The sequence below is a fragment of the Drosophila arizonae genome, chromosome 5 (genome assembly GCF_054131065.1).
Source record: "Drosophila arizonae isolate 15081-1271.41 chromosome 5, UAZ_ARI_1.0, whole genome shotgun sequence".
NCBI classification, from domain to species: Eukaryota; Metazoa; Arthropoda; class Insecta; order Diptera; family Drosophilidae; genus Drosophila; species Drosophila arizonae.
In genome coordinates, this window is record NC_142925.1 from 4,398,561 (window position 1) to 4,419,068 (window position 20,508).

Genomic DNA, 20,508 nt, shown 5'->3' on the forward strand with positions numbered 1-20,508 from the left:
AACAGACGAATAAACACAAAAGTATCAAATATTTAACTAGACATATGCAATATTTAGACAGACTTTCACATACGACTTAGATATACGTATTACAAATTACAAATACAATCAACGACAAATACATTGACGATAAAAAGCATTTTGCTTGCGCTTACATTTCTGAGTTTTTTCTTTTGTTTGTTTGCTTGTGAATTCCTTTGGCAAAATGCATTTCTACTTAAATCTAAACAAATTGTTTTAACATTGCCTTAAAATAAATCAATCTGGACGTTTTTTCTTCTAGTTTTCGATAGCTACTTAAATAATGTTAATTGTTTAAATTGTGAATATCACACCAATTCAATTTAAAAAAGTTGTTTGCTTTTCGATGCGTGTTTGTCTTTTTTTTCTTGTGTGTTTTACTTGCTATTTGGTGGACTTAGAAGGCTCTTTTAAATTAACTATTAGTATCTGGTTGTTGTTTCCTTTTCTTTTTGGTCTGATAATAGCCCCTTCTTTCTAAAGCAAATGCAGCCCGACTTCTGCACATCCAACTCAAATATCACCCGTTTCCATGGCTGTGTTAATATCTGCTACAATTTTGCCCATTACCTCACGATATGGTGAATCCGTTTTGAATGCCAGTTCCAATAGAGCCGCGTCGGCGAAGAAATCAAATACCTCATCAATGCGGCCAATGGATTTGTCTGTTAAATGTAACTGAACTATGGACTTAAGCGCCACTTGCGACTCCTTTATCGACTTTTGTAAGTATGCCAAATCGAAGGTGAAGTCCACCTCATAGAACGATATAATAGACAGTTGTGTGTTCTAGAAAGGAACTATATAAATTAGTATACACATTAAACTTAATATACATTTCCACTTTACTTGAAATTTTCGCTTAAAGTTCTCGGCATTTTGCAGCTCCTCCTGATTAAATTGATTATTTCGATGCAGAACACCAATTTTAATAACTATTTTGATTATGTTTTTAACAAGCTTCTCGGCGCGCGCTTTATTGCCTGTATGCAGCTTGCAAAGCTTATAGAGATTATCCAACAATGAAGCCGTTGTGCCGTCAATAAAGGTCTTCGCTATATTTTTTGTTGCCATGCGTGAGAGTATTTTCTTTTGAGCGCGTAACCCAATATCGTGCGACTTGAACACATTGTCCGCCATAACAGCTGCAATAGAGTTTGATAGGCATTATCTTATTTGAATTGTAAATGTGTGGAGCAGAAAAGTGAAACTTAATAACAAAATGAAAATCAAACCAAAGACGCAATGTTAACTCTCCATAAATTACCTTCCAGATTCCAGTAGTCAACACTCCAGAGCAAGAGGCTCTGTCTGAAGCCTGCCACAGACATTTTGGGGCAGCTCTTTTTTTAATTTTTTAATTTTTTTATTTTACTATCCAAATGCAAGCGTTAAAGATTGATAAAGATGTATAATTTTATATATAAATATAAACATGAGTAATTTCCACTGATATACCAAATATTGGACACGCCTATCTTTAATGATAAAGGGCTGTCACAAAGATAATGTTTTGGAGCTCTAGACGTTTACAGCTACAGCGAATTGTGACTGAAATTCAATTTTTTCTTTCGCTTTTCCATTAGCTTATTCTAACGGCTTTTGCTGCATACGTGCTGTTGGCCATAAATGGAGCTGCCAGCCCAAAATGGGGCTCAGACTCGCTCGACCATTCGACCAATTTAATTAAGTAAGCACCCTAGACTCTAAGGTATATATACATACAGACATACTATGGACATATATATATCTGTATAGTATGTATGCATATTTGAAATGGCTAAAGGTCACGCGATATGCAATGATATGACCAACAAGGCAAGGAAGGCGGGCTGCGCCTACGTCCAACTACCGCTGACTGAAGGACAAATGTGGCGAGCGGATGTGCTCATAGTGCATATAAAGGGAAATGCGGAAACGACGCGGCAGTTGACAACACCAACAACAATAACAACCACAACAATCAGCGTTTACACATATGTATGTATGTGGTACAACTTTATCGTATATGGCACTTGGTTCTGTTGTAGTTATTATTATTACACATCATGGGAAAGAGGGAGATGGAGTCAGCGGGAGTGATGGGGAAAGGGGTGCCTTTTGTTGTATTATTGATTGCAAGACGCAAGCAATGAAATATACAGATATACTCACACAGTCATAGAAACACTCACACACACAGACAGACAAACCTAGTACAACTTTGGCGCTCAATTAACAGTAAACTCACTCACTCACCTGTTAGTCTTCGTTGTTGTTGTCCTAGAAATCCTTGAGAAATACTTGAAGGTATCTATGCGCGTGTGCAGCAGTAGCAGGAGTAGTAGGCTAGTGCTCTAAATTAATAAGCCAACGTACTGAATGTGTGGAAATAAGTGGCAGCGTTACATTTATCAAGGACAATTAAAAAACAACACGAGGAAAACAAAAATACGAAAGCGCTGTGTGCACCAAAAACGACGCAAAATAAAACTTAGTGATGACTAAAGACAGCGATAACACGATTCAAATAAATGCTTATCGATAGCTAATACAGTGTTACACTACTGGAATGTATATAATAATTAAGCGCAATTTTCAAATAGTTTACAACCACAGTGTAGTTTAATTAATGATCAATAGAGATACTTTAAATTGCAGAGCAGTTTATTATAGAAATGACGACAGCATTGGATTTAAGTACTTAAATTGATCATTGATTTTTAAGTACTCACATGGATTACAATGTTACCCCGTTGAGGTTTTGTTTTTTAATCAATTTATCGATACATTTATAGTATACCGGCGCCCTCTTCAAAACTTACAATAAACCAGAGCATAATTGGGTTTATTTTATATCTCGCAACCACATTTATACAATAAGTTCATCAAAATGCTTACAACTAGAACAGCAAGAAGCAGCATTGGCTACTCCTTCGGCTTGTAGGGTATCATAAGGTTCTCTGAAAACGATTTAATGCTTTCCGGTCCGCGAACCTCTTTCTCTAGCAACGGCAGCTTAGTAACATGGAAGTCCTCATATAAATCTGCAATCTGGTCAAGGTATTTTTCCTGGATCTTGAAACGTGATGCGCACATGCTACAACTATTATGTGATTTGTCCAAAAATAACAATTGATTCACAATTATATTGTGCACATCGATGCCGCATTTGGTTAGCTCCTGCACCAGACGCTCCGTTTCGTAGAGAGAAAAGAATTCGGCAATGCAAACGCAAACAAAAGTCGTTTGATCCTAAGCACAGAAAGTTAAAAGCTTTAGATATATTCTTATGAGGTTAGTTAACCTAATCCTTACCGGATTCTTGAATTGTTCGTTGACTTGCGTTATGACACGTAACATGTCGTCCAATTTTTGTGACAGCGTGTCCGCATTCACATCGGCCATGCCCAGCATGGAGACGAATTGTGAGAGTAGTGGTGCCAGCTTCATCTTAAGGCGCAGCAGTTTGCCCAAGCCTTTCTCCACGACTTGTGGGAATGCGATGAGTCGCAGTGTGTGACCCGTAGGCGCCGTATCAAAGACGACCACAGAGAAATTCATGCCCTTCACCAGCTTCATGACCTCAGCATAGCTCATTGCCTCATCAATGCCGGGAAGCGCGTTGATCATCTCCTGCATTACACCCTTGCTGACTCGCAACGCCTCGTTCTCACCTTCGAAATACTCGTCGGGCAATTCGCCCAATCCAGCATTTGGATCGATTTCCATGGCAAACAGATTGTCAAATCCATTTACCTTGGTCGGCACCTTGGTAAACTTTTGATCGAATGCATCGGATATGTTGTGAGCCGGATCTGTGGAGATAATTAACACAGATTCGCGTACTTTTGACAATTGCACGGCCAAGCTGGAGCTGCGAATGGTTTAATTAGATTTGCAGAGCATTAAAATTGTTGTTGTTGCCATTAGTAAATGTCTCTGTTACTCACCTGCAAGTAGTTTTCCCCACGCCGCCTTTACCGCCTACAAATATCCATTTCAGAGATTCTTGCTCAACCAAGTTTTGTAGACTGGGCTCCAGGGGTGGTAGATTGTCAACCATATTGCTAATTGTCAAACGAGACACGTAATTTTGCGTAAAAATTTAAGCAAGTTTTTGGCTGCTGTCCAGGGATGAATAAATAAACCTAATATATCGACTTTATAGCATGTTATCGAAAATTTTGCGATAGCAGCTATCAATGACTGAAATTGGTTTTATTATTTGATTATTGTTTGAAAAATATTTCAATGAAAGCCCCTAATTCTTGCATCACATTTTTTTGTAACTGTATATATATATGTATAATGATATCGCTGATAGTTTTACAAATCAATTTCAAACAAGGTGCACTTCCAGTCATTTGGTATTTATGTTAATTGTTCAGTATTTCTGTTAAGTAAAGTGAAAGTTGCTCGATAAATTTTGAGTGTTCTTAAGTTGCATTACTCAGTGCTCAACAACGACGCGATTTACCGTTTTTAGCACTGGACCTCTGTGGAGCATTGATTTGCGTGTTTGCTCTGTGCTTTTGACTGTTAAAATTTGTTTGTTTTGTAATTAAACTATATTAGTTTAGTGTTTGAGCAACAAATATTATTACTCGCATCCATTTGAAAACTATCACAGAAACCGCGAATATTCAGCTCTTGTAAAAGAAGTGAAAAGTGGCGAACCGAAAGGCGTGGGTTCTACCAATACTAGAAAATAGAAGCAAAGCAAGAGATTAAGCGTGTCCTCCTGTATGTACATATGTGTGCGTGTGCGCCTTTAAGATTTTGGCTCATATGCCCAATTTTGTTTTTGATCCGATTGCCGCACAATAAATATTAAGCAAACAGAAAACGAAATTAATTGCAAATCGGATTCAAAAATGTGTGTTTAATGTGAATAAAAATGATAACGGTACACACACACGTACACAAACACTGCCAACAGCAAATCTCCGCCGACATCGCAGCCGCACCTACGTGCACACATATATTGAGATAGTGTGTGTGTGTATATATTATAGTGGGTGTTTATAGAGGTGTACGTAGGCAGCAAATGAAATCAAATAAAATACATGTAATGAGTGGCAGCATTTCAAGCGATAATTAAATAAAGAATTGTTTAAATAAATAATCAATTTGTACAAGGCAAATATCAATACACACGCAGAATCAACCAACCAGCCAACCAACATATGTACGTATGTACTCTCACACCTACATACACACACACACCACAAAAAAGGCATAGAGAGCTAGAGTGAGAGCGAGAGAGAGAGAGAGAGAAAGCACGGTGCCAAAAAGGAACGTCAAAAGGAAGAAGCAGCAGCAGCAGCACACAGCATCGGCGCGTTGCGGGAAGATTGAAAATAAACGTGTAGTAGAGAATTTTTGAAGCACACTCCACACACACATACACAGTCAACCAACTAACCGCCCACTGCCGCCGTTCTCCCCAGCGAACATACATACAGACAAACACTCACGCACACGCAGACATACATACAAACACAGAGACTCGTATGCGCGAAAAGAAGTGTAAGCCGTGCACAGTTGCTGGTGTTGTTGCTGCTGTTCCTGTTAGCCGCTGCTACTGCCGCTGCCGCTGCCGCCAAAGGACGACAGACGCGACGGCGACGGCGACGACAACGCCAACGACCACGACCACGACCACGTCGACAACGGCGCAGCAGAGGACGTGTTGTTGCTGCTGCTGTTGAGCCCAACGCAAATGGCAGACCCTCTGAGCGGGCCCTGCTTTTGAGACATGTCGTAATGGCCAGAGAGGTAAGTGAGATTTCTTGCGGGCTAAGCGAAATGCGAAATGCCAAATGTGGGTAGATGCCGGTCCACATACATAGTTATGCATTGCTTTTGAATTAAAATATTATACACGCGTACATACATACATACATACACACTGTTGTTTCCCTTACTTCTAACATAACACTGGACTGTAACAGTAACATTTCTCTCCACTACGAACCAATCGTGTCGATTTACAGTTGTTTCCCAATTCCGGCCTGTCTACTCTCCGCTCATTTGTTTTCAACTTAGTCGCTGAGCTGCGTTAGCTTTGGGGCTAAGCCCCCGTTAAGCATTTTATGTGTGTGTGCGTGTATATCAATGTACGCCTGTTTGTATGTGTGTGTATGCATGCTTTATGCAGTTTCTTCATCTCGTTTCGTTTTGCTTTGCTTTGCGGCTGAGTGAATAGCTTTGACCCAAATAACTGTAATACACCCTACTAGATGAGCACATGTAGCTTTTGTTAATGTACATAGTTTTTACGTTTACGTTACATATATTGTTATTGTTGATACTTATGCTCAATTTGATCTATGTGTTTAGTGATGTTGCATTTTTAGTGGCCAAATTCACAGTATTTTGCAGCGTTGTGGGCATGACCTATATGTTAATTACAGCGCTTTATAATATAAATATGATCAGCATGGGTAGCCGTCGAGTTGTTCATTTAAGACGTTTCTGTATTTATTTCTATATTTATGTATAAATTTGCCAATTAATTAATAAATTGCATTTAGTAAATAGTGCCTCCTTTGCTCCATTCATTTAAAAACACGCAGCTGTTAACATTTAGGGGTAAAATGTAAATGTGAGCTTTTCTTAGAGCTGGCAATGCTGTGCTGGAAGTATAAAAGAGAGTGTGTGAGGGAGAGAGAGAGAGCTGCTACTGCATAAAGAATTGCAATGCCATTGCTCTCGGAACAGCAGCAACATTGGTGTTTTACTTTTTTATTTGTATAATAAAACTTTATATTGCATTAAAAAAACAGTAATTTACATGATTTTTTTTAGACATATGGGTTTAGTTGTTATTTTTCTTATACCTTTATAGCATACTTTTTAGCGCAAACTAGGAAAACGTTCTAATTTTGAACTGTTTGCTAAAGTTTGACAAATAAAACAGATTAAGTCAAAGGATTGATTCAAAATAAATGTTTACCCACTGCGCCGCTTTGCTTTAATCAACTGCTGCAAAGCGGAGCGAACCAAATGAAAATGAAAGCGAGCCAATTGCAAATCCTTGTGCAAGTTTTCAGCATGCTCACCCGGTCGCTCTCCCTCGCTATCTGACTGTGCACCTTTGTGTGTGCGTCTGTTTGTATGTGGGTATGCGTGTTTGTGCCTAATTGACAGAGCTTCTGGCATTTATGTATGTTTAGCTATGAGCCTCTGAATCCTGAATACTTGTGGAGCGTTCGTGTGTGCGCGCCCGTTTTGTTGGCTGTTAGCTGTGTTAGCTTTAGCGCGCCCTGATTATATCACATTGCGAATGTAGGCCAAAGCACAGATGTTACTACCAAAGGAGAGTGTGTGTAGGAAACAGAGAAAGAGAGAGAGAGAGAGCAAGCGTGCAATGCAACGCAATGCACAGTGCAGTTGAGCAGCTTCCGCTTTAACATTACAATTACTACAAAATACGCATTAACAGAGCGTACACACATGTATATACATATATATTTATATGCGCTCACGAGCTTTGCGCTCTCATTCTTCATTTATGCGCACAACCTACGCGTTCTCTCCCTGCATGCTGCAGCAGCAGTAGAAGCTTAACAGTAACAACTACTGTTAATAACAGAGGTAAGGAGTCAGCCAACAAGCAGGCATGCATGCATGCAGTCAGGCAGGTTCAGCAGTGTGTGCCAGGCAGCCAGCCACAGCCAGCAATGATGCTACTTTCGTTAACGAGCGCTTTACACAGGCTACGCGATTCCGCTGGCACATTGTTGAAATATTAAATTTTTAACTGGGTGTGACAACTGCAACAGTAGCACCACCACCAGCCGCAGCAGCAGCAAGAATAAAACGAAATTTTTTAATATTCAAATAAGAATTCCAATAAGAAACGAAACAAAAAGTTTGTGTTAAATCGAAAGAATGAAAAACTAAAAGTGTGCCACAAAACTGCAATCCAATCGAAGGCTCAGCGCACCTGGCCCCAGCCTCAGGCTCAGCCTCAGCCCCTTTGGCCTCTCCCTTTCTACGACCCCCACCAAATGAAAAGTCGGCGGTTTCAGGCTCACGCAAGTGTAGTAAAGTGAAAGTGCGAAGGTCAACTCAACTCTTCGACAGCTCTGCCCAGCTGCTGCTGCTGTGGCCCATAAAAGAAAAGAAGGAGAGAAAGAAAACTCGAAAACTAAAGCTAAAACTCGATTTCTTATTGAATATAACAATAATTCATAATTTAGTGTATTTTCTATTACAAACTGAATAACAATTTTTATATTGGTTTTTGTTTTTTGTAAGTGCGCAGAAATTTGTTAAAAAAAAAAAAATTTTGTAGCCTTACGCGACGAATTTTTCCCTAAATGGCATTTAAAGAACAACTACAATAAAACGCGTTCAACTTAGAAATAAGCTTATAAGCATTTATAAAGTTTTATAAACATAATTTTCTATCAAACACAAACAAAATAATAATGTGTGTGTGCATTTTATATAACAATTTTTAAGACAACAAGAAAAAGCAAGGAAAAGGGAAAACCAAAGCTATATATTTAACATAACCAAAGCCAAAACTGAAGAGAGAAATGTTAATTTGTGTTAATGTTATTGTTGTCACTTAATCGGATTGTATCCAATTGGACAGAGGAGTAATCAGAATTAGCATTAAAGTGGCTGGCAAAGGTGAAGCGAGCATTTGTAACGCCACCATGTGGTCCAATGCTCTGTGCACACTGGGCGTGACAAAGCCTTTGTGCAACTGTTTGAGCATCAGGCAAGTGGCAGCAGCAGCAGCCGCGGCGGCGGCTGCCAATCAGAATGCTGGTGCAGCCATTACAACGGGACCGACGGCGGCGACAAATGCTGCAGCATCAGCATCAGCAGGGGTAAACCAAAGATAATAACTAATTACCGTTTAAAGCATATCCATCAATCAGCAACAGAACCCACCCCCAAAGCGCCCCCTCTGCAATAGTGGCAGCAACAGCAGCAGCAACAGCAGCTGATGGCCATATGGCAGCAGACTTGACCTATCCCAATGCAGCACACATACAACTCTATTTCTCTCTCCCGCTCTCTCTGATTACAGTTTCCCTACGAACTGCAATTTCAATTGCAATTGCAATTCCAACTTGACTGCCAACTCCAATTTGACAAAAGCAAACTTTTCGCGCAAATGTCCAATAAGCAAACGTCAAAAAGTATTTCAAGTAATTTTTCATAGTTTTTTTTTTTTTTACTCTGCTGGCTACATGCTATAGCTTTTAAATGTATGTGTGTGTATGTGTTGAATCGACTATGTGTGTGTGTATGTGTGTATTTCTGTGTCTCTTCATTTTTTTCTTGTTGTTCAGCTCGTGTGCTGCACTCGTTACTGGGTCACTGGAGCGCCACACTCATGTCCTTGCAATATATTAAACATGCCTTCTGCTGCTGCTTCTTCTCCTCGTTGTTGTTGTTATTGTTCTTATTTGATTTTGCTTTCAGTGAAAGCTCTGTTATAGCTAACAGTGCACTGTTAATGCACAACAGCTGTGCTCGCTGTTAATGCTCAATGGAAATAACTCAAAATTTCATTTGTTGATGTTAATTGTGAATTGTTACATTTACCTTTGCTGATATATAAATATGGGCATATATATGTGTATGTATGTATACATGTACATATGTGTGTGTATGTGTGTGTGGCCTAATGCTGTGCAGATCAGCTGCAGCAGCTGCTGCTGCTACTGTTTGAACTGTAGCTGGCAGCGGCCTTGACATTTGCGCCCTTTTTTTAGCGACTGCAAACCTCAATTAGTAGCGTAACTTATGACGCTGCTCGGGCCTGCCACACCCACTTGTCACACACGCACCCACACACATACACACACAGGTGTCACACCCACGCCCAAAAAACAACAAACATACGTGTGTGTGTGTGTGTGTGTGTGTGTGTGAATATCCCCATACATACATATACATATCAATATATAATATTTCAAATGTTATCTAAACGATGTATTTTATGACAGTAAAATTTGCCCATATTGAAAATTGAGGTGCGACTAGTAGCCTTTGGTCTACTTTTCTTGATTAAAATATATGTATATATATTTATGTTTTATGGCGTTCATTAAGGCAAGCCCATATTTTCGTTATGCATCTTTCGCTAATTTATCACAATTCCGCGATGTGATTGAATTTGATTAATTTGTGTCATTTTGGTTTGTTTAGTTTTGACAACTTAAGTTGAGATAGCGCTTCGGCAAATGAAGATTTATTGACTTTGCCTGTCCTTTATGCGTATTGTTGGCCTAGGTCACGCATTGCTTATCAATGAATCTTTTTCAAAGAAAAAGCTAACTATTTCATATACTTAATTTTGGTTAGAGACATATGAATCATTTACCCAGGTGGTTGAGCTGTTTACACACAGAATAATTTCCGTCGAGCCTAATATGATAAATATATAATTGTTTATATTTTCATATACAAATAGCGTTCTACATATATGAATTGCAGCTAGAATTAATAGTAGGTCTCTCTTAGCTAATTTCCATTCACCAACACTAACTCATAAACCCCAACATTCCAAAACTGCTTTACTTGAGCTCCATAAATTGTAATCATATTGCATTTACCAACACTGATTTCTAACCTTCCATCCACTGTATTTTGCAGGAGTCTCGCAGCAAGCGACCACTAAAGATTTGGGATAGTTGGCGAAATGTGCGCAAAGGCGTCGTAGTTGGTACATTCGAGGAGCTATTGGTGCGTGGGAAAGATAAATTGGGGGTTCCTGCCTCAGAACCCGTGCGCGTTGTTCTGGAGTGTGATGGAACCCAAATTGAGGATGGCGAATACTTTCGCACCCTGGCCAACAATACGGTACTCTTGCTGTTGAGGCAGGGCGAACGATGGTATCCAACAGGCGTGGATGTTATAAAGGCTGGTAAGTGAACATTCTCTACATTATGTATAGAAAGTATTAACAATTTTCTCCACATTCCATAAACTTTTAGCTATATCAGCTATACCGAAAATCGTCTGTGAGACGATTCATGCACTGGAACTGCACGATGAGACGCCATCTTGGAAGATTATGGATAATAAAGGGCGTGTCACGGTCGTACTGCACTGGGATCAGCGCCAGGGTGGTGGAGGAGGTGGTGGTGGAGGTGGTGGAGGAGGTGGTGGAGGAGGAGGTGGTGGAGGCATGTGCATGGGCGCCGGCCTGGGCAGCAGCAACGGGTTGCTGTCGTCCGACAAATACTCGCCCTCGAAGAAGGGCCTCTCTGCGCAAAGTTCGCTGGACAACAAGTCCGTGTCGTCGCAATCCTCACAGCAACGCTATGCCAGCCCACAAATAACGGTGATCAGCGACGAGGGACCGGCTAGCATTTACCATCCGGGCGGCGTTGTCCTGCCGCCAGGCGTTGTGATACCTGGCAGCGGCAGCAGTCGTCGGCTATCCAAGCAGGGCGGCTCCTTCGATAGCGCCGTCGGTGCTGTCCATGTGCATACGCCAGAGTGTGCACATCATGCCCATACGCCTAGCCGGGCGGGCAGCCCGAGCACCACGGAATGTGATTTCCACTGCTGTGCACTGCACGAGGAGGGACGAAAGATAGCCGTGCACAAGAGCGTGGCCACGTCGCCCATACAGGATGGCAGCAGCAGTCCGCAGCCGCAGCTGCAGGCGGGGCATCAGGCGACGCTGGCGATGTCGTCATCGGTTATGGATCCTATGCTAGGCGGTAGCGGCAGCATGCAGCGGCGCTCGTCGGGGGCCAAGGGTCATGTACGATTCCTGGATATTGCACCCGAACGCGACAGTTCGGAGAGTGAGACGGAGAACACGGTGATGGAGGATGATAAGACGACGACAGAGAAATTCCTGCTGTTGATCGATCAGCTGTCTGTTGACCAGAAGCGACATCTTAGCATCAAGGACATCGGCATCATACTGGAGCGCCTCAACTCCAAGATACTCGATGTGGAGCGTTTGGATCGTGAGTCGGAATCAGATGATTGCTACAACTGGACGATAAAGGCGACAATACGCGGCGATGCGCTGCGCGAACTGGGCGTCATCTACAATGGCAACTACTATGCCATATCCGAGCACCCTGGCTACAAGGAGGAGCTCGAGGAGAACGGCGAGGAGGTCGAGGAGGAGGACGAAGAGGATAGAATTTAAAAGCAACAAAAGAACAAAACCAAAACCAAAACGAAAACCAAAAAACTTACATAAATTAACATTAAATTGCAAATGGCAACATGAAAAAATGAATGGTATCAATAATAAGCGCATTTTAGACAGGACACGCGCCACGCCCCCCGCAACCCAGAACCCACACACTTTCACACTCATATAAAAAAAAACTTAATATGAATTATGAAAACGAGAAAGTTAAGAGTAAAAGAAAAAGGCAACAGCACATTGTACAATAGTGAAGTAAGCAACAAAGAGAATAACAAATCCAAGCAACACACAAACAACATTAACATAAAGGATATATATGAAACAAAAATGAGATTAAGGATCACAAATTCCAGCAGCCAATAGGAACGAAAATGTTTTTTCGTAGCATTTAGCGAATTTGTCATTTTGGCCGGGAAACAACTCCCAAAAAAGTTGTATGCGATAAGCGATAAGCGATATAAAGCACATATATGTATATGTATATATATATATATATCTATATATACTGAAAAGGTATTTCTGTTATTTATTTTGTATCATTATCATTGACATGAACATTGCCATTATGATTATTATAATTATTGTTGTTATCGATTGATTTGTGTGCCAACAGCCTAGCGCATGCCTTATTTAGTTGTAAAAAGAACAAGAAATGTCCCCTAAAATACAAACTAATTTTTACCAATTGCTAAACAATGAAACAATGGCTTGTGGGTACAGTGAAAGCTCTATAGACGAACGGCTAAAAAGATAACTTTTTATCTCAGTTCAAGTTTTAAACTTTTAGTTAAAAAATATAGCACAAGTTAATTATTTATTTGTTTAAATTAACATCTATCAAGTTTATTTATAGACAAAGATTATCTTTGCAATTTATGTTAAAAACTTTCATGATGCAATAAAAGGAAAACGTAGAATTTTATAAATCATTTTAGTCTATATTATTATAACATTCTGTTTATAAATATTCTCTTTTATCCGCAACATATCTTATCTGTGTCGTTCTAGAGAGTTTTCTGTCTTAACTATATATATACATATACATAGGTATATCTATATAAATCTCTAACAAAGGCCAACTACAATCAGCTCTTAGCGTGTCAAACTATATGCCAATGTATGTATATATATCACTATATATACCACTCTATATACGTATATGTATATATGTATATGTATATGTGTCTGTGTATACTTTGTGTAGTTCCTCAGTTGTATTCCTTATAGAGCACATTGGTATATTCCTATAGAAACGAACCCGATATTTAATTGCAGTTGCTTTCCATGGCTTCCATATATGTTGTTTCTATTCATCTATTAGGCTATTATAAGTGAAGAAAGTGAATGAGATAAATGATAAATAAGATTAAACTTTCCCTCTCGAATCAGCATTTCAAAACTGCCGTTATTTGTAGTGTTGTAAAACGTTAAATGAAAATCGCGCACAACCAGCCAAAAGAAAAACACAAAAAAAAAAATAGAAAACATTTGGCATTAAACACACTTAGGTCTATATATGAAAAGTGGAAAATGAATATGAAAATTGCAACTGAAAATGTAACGAAAATGCATGAAATGATCATCAGGCTAAATGATGATGACGTAATTAACTGTAGTTATACTAAACATTGTAGCAACTAAATAAGAAAGAGATGAAACAAGTTAAGAAATCACCCACAAAAAAAAAAAAAAATTGTAAATCATTTTATATAGCAATGAACACACACATTCACACTCACACACATACATACACATACCTACACCTACCTTTTATGTTGCTCTTTTAAATATCAGCGTGTGATTAGAGTTTACGAAGGTATGTCTAAATGAAGCATAACATATTACATACAAATGAAACACTGCCAACAACAACAACATTAAGAAGAAGAATCGAAAACAATTGTTAAACAATAATGAGAACTAGCCCCTCAATTCATTTGAATCATCATTCACATTGTTCCTGAAGTTTTGTTAGAGTTTTCAAAGCAGAAATTATGAAAGCGCGTACAGCTGGAGAGCTTAGTATATATGTATGAGTGTACATATATATTAGGTGCCCCGATAAGCGTTCATAATATCTGTGCTAAACCAAACACATTAAAAATAAAATAAATAAAAACATTTTCAATCAACTATAGCCCCGTGCTATAGCTAGAGTAATTCCGTTAAGCTGTCATAGCTAATCAGCTATCGCGTAACGCTCGTCGTCTGATTGTGATGAATTATGCCCTGACTACGGCACTACATTTGGCACACATATAGTCGCTCTCTGCTCTATATAGATAAACACACGACCAGAACAGAAAAGAACAGAACAGAAGGGTGTGTGCTTCAAATCGAATTGATAATTGATTACAAAAAATTGATAATAAATACAACAACACAGAAAGTTAGCAGAGAAATAAAACAAACAAAACAAAAAACAAAAACAAATATAAAACCATTCACAATTAGTAAAGAAAACAAGAAAGAAACGAATTCATTAGCGTTGTTTTAATTTATTAGTAAGTCAACAAGAAAAAGAAGAAGATGAAAAACGTGCAAAGAATGATATATGATATAAGATGATGATTAAACAGATGAGCGCTAGCAGAAGAAGAAGAAGTATAAATATACATATAAACAAATAAAAATAAAAATAAAATAACTATACATACTCAAAAAACAAAAATAACATTTGCATTACATTTATAATAAGAAAAACTCTCGCATTAAATGAAAAAACCAACTTCAAAGAACTTTCCATACCACAAAAAATACTGAAAATACCGACTTCTTCATATAAACTGACTTCCATAATCATAAACAAGAAGAAAACCAAATACATTGTTAGCACTTAACTATAAAGAATTGCGCTTAAAACCGAAATTTCTCATTTGAACGATTTCCTTTTTATAGAAGATACTATATCTTAAGATAGATATATCTGAAAGTTTTGTTGTAGTTTAACACACACACTCACACTCACACAATCCTCGACTTATCTTTTAGCCAATCCATAAGTGAAGAAAAGAAACGTAAATCCGACTTAACTTTAACACGTAACACACTCTGTATAAATGCAATCAGTTAGATTTATAAGATAACAAATCATATAAGAGGAAACCCCCAAAAAAGGAAAAGCGAAGAAATATATATATAAACACTAAAACAGAAGGGAAAATCGAAAAAGAGTTGTGGAAAAACGTGGCCAAGGCACAAAAAAAAAAAAACAAAAAAAAAAAAAAAGAAACCAAAAAAATAAAAGATTATACGTTACATTGTTTTAATATTACAAATTACGAATAAATTGATCAATTAACATATATACAAAAAACAAAAAATAAAATAAAATAAAAATAAAAACAAAAAAAAAAAAACACTAAACAAAAAGTAAGTGACAAAAAAAAAATGGAAATTGTTTTTATTAATTTTGTTAAAAATGCGAATAAAAATAAATTAATAAACGAAAAAAAAAAAAGAACACAAATAAAATAAAATATACATATACACAAAATGAAGAAGCAGAGTAAAGTAAAAAATAACAAGAAAAAACAATTCAATTAAAAAACAAAAACAAAGTTTAATATGCAGAACAAACAAACAACAAAAAGACATTTGTTCAAAACGTAAATGTAAAGCAAACATAAACACAAATTAAGGAAAAAGGAGTAAAAAAGTTATTATAATTATAAAACACACACACACACACGTACTGCATGCATAAAACATTTAAAAGGAAAAAACATGCAAAACTCTAAATAACAAATACTAAAAACAAAACAAAACAACATAAACATTCATAACAAATTGGACTAAAAATAAACATTCACAAAAAATAAAATAAAAAACAAAAAAAAAAAAAAACAATAACAAAATTCGATTACAAGAACATGAAAAAAAAAAAAAAACAAAAAAAAAAAAAGGTTATTTATGAAGCGATTTAAACAATAAAATGAAAAATAAAAAAACAAAAAAAATTTAAACAAATTTGAGTCAAATTTATTCTTGAGCAAGAACGGAAACGAGCTCAGGGTATTCACATTTGAGAAAACAACAATTTATAAACTTAATTATTGCACACAGAGAAACAACAAACTTTGTTTTAACAGGAAAAAAACATAAAAACTTGACTTTTAACTATACAGCTATATATAGTATTAATATATGTGTGTATATTATACCGTACATATGTTTATATTTGAATTTTATTGGCACATTTCGAGCTCATTCAAGATACTTTTAAGTACAAAGCACGCGACTTTTGAATTACATATATATATTCATATGTATGCATATGATCGTACAACACTTGACAGTTATATTAGAACCGCGTGACTTCACCAAATATATACATATGTACATATACATATATATATAAATATTTTAACTGTGTGTGGCATAAAACGTTGCTCGAGCTGCACTTTGCGACAATTACTTAAACAAAAATGTGACGAAAGCTTTATCGTTCACAGACGGAGACACACACACACACATACACATTCAGCTGTTATATGGTGCATATAAACATTATTCAACAATTACACACACACACACATATATAGATATCTAATGTTATTCAGCATTTGCTTAGTCTGTTTCGGTTTCTTGTCTGACAGACGTCCAATTGATATTTGTTAGGGCTACATTATATAGGGTATATCTCTCTTTCCCTCTCTCTCTCTCTATCTATCTATATGTATACATTCTGTTCGTTAATTGAATTAAGTAAGTCACTTATCAGACGCGTGACTAATAGCTAATTGTGTGCGAGTGTGTGTGCGTGCCTCGATTAACCTTACAATTTGCCAATACATTTACTTTTGTTATTGTTTACTGTTTTGGTATACATATGCTTTAGCTTTTCTTTTTTATAAATTTACATCTGTGTTTAGGAGTTGTGGTGTGTCTGCTTGTGTGTGTGTGTATATGTATATATATTGTCTTTATTCGTTGTTTGACTTACATAGTTTAACAAGTGCGTCTAAATACATTAAGTTAATTGGCTTGATTAGGTTTTAGGTTATAGGCTTTAAGGGCTAAGTATATAATCACTATCAAATGAAGGATGGTTTGTGTTTGTTTGACTGATTGATTGATTGATGATGGCCCACAAACTGGGCGCAACTTAAGGAAATTCACATGTTGCACAGCATCCCCGCCTTTGCCTCTCTCTCTCTCTCCCGCTATCAGCAAGGCGTTTGCAGCTTTGTGCTGCTGCGCGTAAACTTCTTCAGCAGCTTGCTGCTCCATTTGTTGGAGCGCTTCTTGTTCTCCGAATAGGTTGACAGATTGGAGTTGCTAGCGTTCAGTGTGCTCTCCTGTTCCTGCATATGGATGGCACTAACCGACTGCGCATGCCGCAGCGGCTTGCCGGGGCTGCCGAAGTTCAGCGTTAGTTTTTGCAAAATTTTATCTTTGCGTTTGATCTTCAGTTCGGGCAACGGCGCCGTTGTATTGCCCGACATGGATTTGAGCTTTGTATCGTTTAAATTCCAGTCGGATAGATCTGTTACGTCCGCATCGTTGATTAAGATGCGCGGCGTTTCCGGCTGAGGCAGAGCTTCCGTTACCGGCGGTCTGTATTCAGATTAAGACGAGATTTATTTCATTAGCGTCAGATTGAGATATTATTAAGTTCGAGCTGTGCTTACGTAAGTAGCTGCTGATTGGCACTGTATATGGACGCCGCATCCACATCTTGCAGCGAACGCGCCAGCTTATCCCAGAAGTTGAACAAGCTCGACGTCTCCGTATAGTTAACGTGCGTATAAATAGCCAGCGTCTGGGGTATAGTCATGTTGTGTTTGTACAATATGGGTATTATCTTGCGTGTGTTGTTCTCTAGAATGTATTCACTTAGCACTTGAGTTAACTGATTATCTAAGAGGTGCTTACCGATTTGCAGCTTTTGCGTAAAGTTCACCAGATACGTGTTCTCGCGACTCTTGAGAAATTCCTCGGTGAGCACAACGATCAGATGGTTGCAGCGCGTGGCCATGAACTGCGACAGCTCGACATGCTCGAAGGGCACGCCCAGCAGCAGATCCCGATGCCTCAAGAAGAGCTACAATACAATAATAGATTAGATATAGTCTAGTATATGATGTCTATATATGTATATATAGATTGGCTTGCCTTGAGATTGTAGGGCGGAGACTCTAGGTTGTTCATAATGTCTGTTGCATGCTCGATGTCCGCCTCGGCGTACAGCACACAGGCATTGTAGCGGGGCAGCGGCTGTCCGTTTTGTAGGCATTTCTCATCATCGATGCTCAGCAAGTTGACATCGCGTGCCAGACTATTGTTGTTACGCTCCACACACTGAACAGAGGGCGTGGGCGTCAACTGCTCCAGCTGTTCTAGCTGCTGTTGCTTTGTATTATAACGATTTGTGTCCTTGACTGCAAATATGGAAAGGGAAATAGATTTACTATCTCTCTTTCTCACACACTCTTCCTCTCTGCTCACTTAGATTCTCCTGTATATCATCGCGCACATCCCAGCGATCGATGATGCCCAGGTATTCCTCGAGATGCCCCACCTCAGCCGTTTGCGGATTATGCTTGATCCAGCTGTTGAGCACCAGGTCCATGGGCATGTTGGCAAACTCGTCCACATAGCCACGCTGGCCCGACAGCGAGGCAATGCCACGCCAGTCCCGTTCGTAGCCCTCCTCGGAGCGCAGCACCTTCTTGCGATTGAGCATGCATGCCAGCTGGCGGCGCGTCTCGGAGCTCAGCTCCGTCAGGGGCGTGCGATTGAACCCGGCTGTGGCAATGGCGCCCGCGCTGGGCCCCTCTGGCCCCGGCATCACCATACTCGGATAACGATAACGATCCACCCGACTGACGTCAGCGGGTGTTCGGCAATAACTGAGTGGACGGTTATGTGTGTGCGTGTGTGTGCCGCATACAAATTGAGGGCGCATTCGCATTCGCACTTAGCTTTTGGCGCTTGGACAATTGCAATAATTTGTCACAGCCTTTTGTTGTTGCTGTTGCTGTTGTTGTTGTCGTTCTCGTTTTTGTCGCTTTGATATTTATCAGCCCGTTCGGGTTATCAGTTAAACAATAAAACTAAAACGAGTTGCGCGTGAGTCTGTTAACTGTTTTCGGTGTTTGCTGATGCTTTATTGTTGTTGCTAGAATAGCGGGTGGCCGCCGGACGGTCCAGGAGCGGAGTGAGGGACGACAGGGGGGGTGCGATCGAACGCACAAAACGGCCGTGCGCGAAATGTGCTGAACTGACCTCGACGAGCACCTCGCGCCGCGTCACCGAGCACAGCTACAGCTACAGCTGCTGTTGTTGTTATTATTATTGTAGCTGTTGTTGTTTATCTGTCTGTTGCTGCTGCTGCTGCTGTCGCTGGTTTTTTGATTGTTTCGCCCCTTGCGTCCAGCCCTGTGCTTCTGTCTGCCTGCGCAGAAGATTTTGTTTTTAAATATTTTTACACTAACTCACACGCACACACACAGTCGAACGCACATATACGATCACGCGACAGTTAGGTAAAAACATAAAAATAAACTCTATTTTATATTGATATTTCTATTTTATATATTTATATATATTTTTTTATGTTGAGCCGTGCGCGACTTGCTACTTATTTTACTGCTGTTTTGCTTCTGTTTTTCTGTTTCGTTTTGCTGCGGCTAGTGACTGCGCGTTGTCGTTACTCGAATCGTGTTTGTTTATTTAGTTTGAACTTTTCCTATACGTTTTCCGAATGCTTTTGTTTAGCTCGCGTATTGCAGTTTATTTACTGCACGTTAATTGCTAATTAATTTGTGTTGCGTTTCCCCATTTTCTGCGCAACAGGCTATTTGTTAGCGTTGTCTCGACTCGTTCCGAATAGCTCCGAATAAGTTCGATCGAACGAACGATACATTAAACCTGTGTGAACTAAAAAAGGCCGTGACCGTTGCTCATCTGGTTCTCTCCTATGTTAAACAAACATTTTACGCTATCTTGTCAATCTGCAGTGTTGTGATAATGGCCATCCAGACAAGCTGTTATTAACAGCGCTCGTTGCCGCTTCGCACTGATAACTCTGTTAAAGTACGAGTGCAATTCATGTTATTAGTATATTTGCTCATCTCTAGTTTTTCATATTTATTTGCTAATAAAAACAGATTTTCAAATATCGATTTTGAATACGCGCGCAAACTGTTAATGCATTTTGAACTGATTCCATGTGGAGCAAATCTGTTAAGTTCCTGGTTCTCTGTTAAACATTAACTGATGTGGCAGCACCGAAATATGGCGCCCAATTTGAATTTGAAATTTAAAGCTGATCCGCCTGAAGTGTGGCTCGAATTCGACCTCTAATCTAAGCAAATTAATAATATGCTGATATATACCCATATATCCCA

General features: G+C 38.9%; 4 protein-coding genes across 5 annotated transcripts; 1 reads left to right on the forward strand and 3 right to left on the reverse strand.

The window, feature by feature from the left end:
- Positions 1–352: 352 nt before the first annotated feature.
- Positions 353–2,294, reverse strand: sigmar (Tumor necrosis factor alpha-induced protein 8-like protein sigmar). Its single transcript, XM_089469874.1, has 4 exons — positions 2,260–2,294; positions 1,289–1,395; positions 871–1,166; positions 353–810 (listed from the first exon to the last, which is right to left on the reverse strand). The coding sequence occupies exons 2-4, from the start codon at positions 1,350–1,352 to the stop codon at positions 535–537; spliced, it is 636 nt and encodes a 211-aa protein (XP_089326000.1). The 5' UTR covers positions 1,353–1,395; positions 2,260–2,294; the 3' UTR covers positions 353–534.
- A 533-nt stretch (positions 2,295–2,827) lies between these two features.
- Positions 2,828–4,267, reverse strand: LOC108617525 (ATPase ASNA1 homolog). The gene is made up of 3 exons (XM_018013340.2): positions 3,954–4,267; positions 3,319–3,877; positions 2,828–3,255 (listed from the first exon to the last, which is right to left on the reverse strand). Exons 1-3 carry the CDS (start codon positions 4,064–4,066, stop codon positions 2,929–2,931), a joined length of 999 nt encoding a protein of 332 aa, XP_017868829.1. The 5' UTR covers positions 4,067–4,267; the 3' UTR covers positions 2,828–2,928.
- A 179-nt stretch (positions 4,268–4,446) lies between these two features.
- On the forward strand, positions 4,447–19,586 carry Drep2 (DNA fragmentation factor-related protein 2). Of its 2 annotated transcripts, none has more exons than XM_018012025.2 (3): positions 4,447–5,781; positions 10,630–10,900; positions 10,971–19,586. In XM_018012025.2, the coding sequence occupies exons 1-3, from the start codon at positions 5,770–5,772 to the stop codon at positions 12,146–12,148; spliced, it is 1,461 nt and encodes a 486-aa protein (XP_017867514.1). In that variant the 5' UTR covers positions 4,447–5,769; the 3' UTR covers positions 12,149–19,586. The 2 variants fall into 2 exon arrangements, with proteins under 2 accessions (XP_017867514.1, XP_089325996.1); XM_089469870.1 differs by lacking the exon at positions 4,447–5,781 and adding an exon at positions 8,324–8,852.
- On the reverse strand, positions 17,060–19,070 carry Myd88 (myeloid differentiation primary response protein MyD88). The gene is made up of 5 exons (XM_018012024.2): positions 18,605–19,070; positions 18,272–18,537; positions 18,032–18,200; positions 17,788–17,977; positions 17,060–17,713 (listed from the first exon to the last, which is right to left on the reverse strand). Exons 1-5 carry the CDS (start codon positions 19,068–19,070, stop codon positions 17,323–17,325), a joined length of 1,482 nt encoding a protein of 493 aa, XP_017867513.1. The 3' UTR covers positions 17,060–17,322.
- Positions 19,587–20,508: the final 922 nt, after the last annotated feature.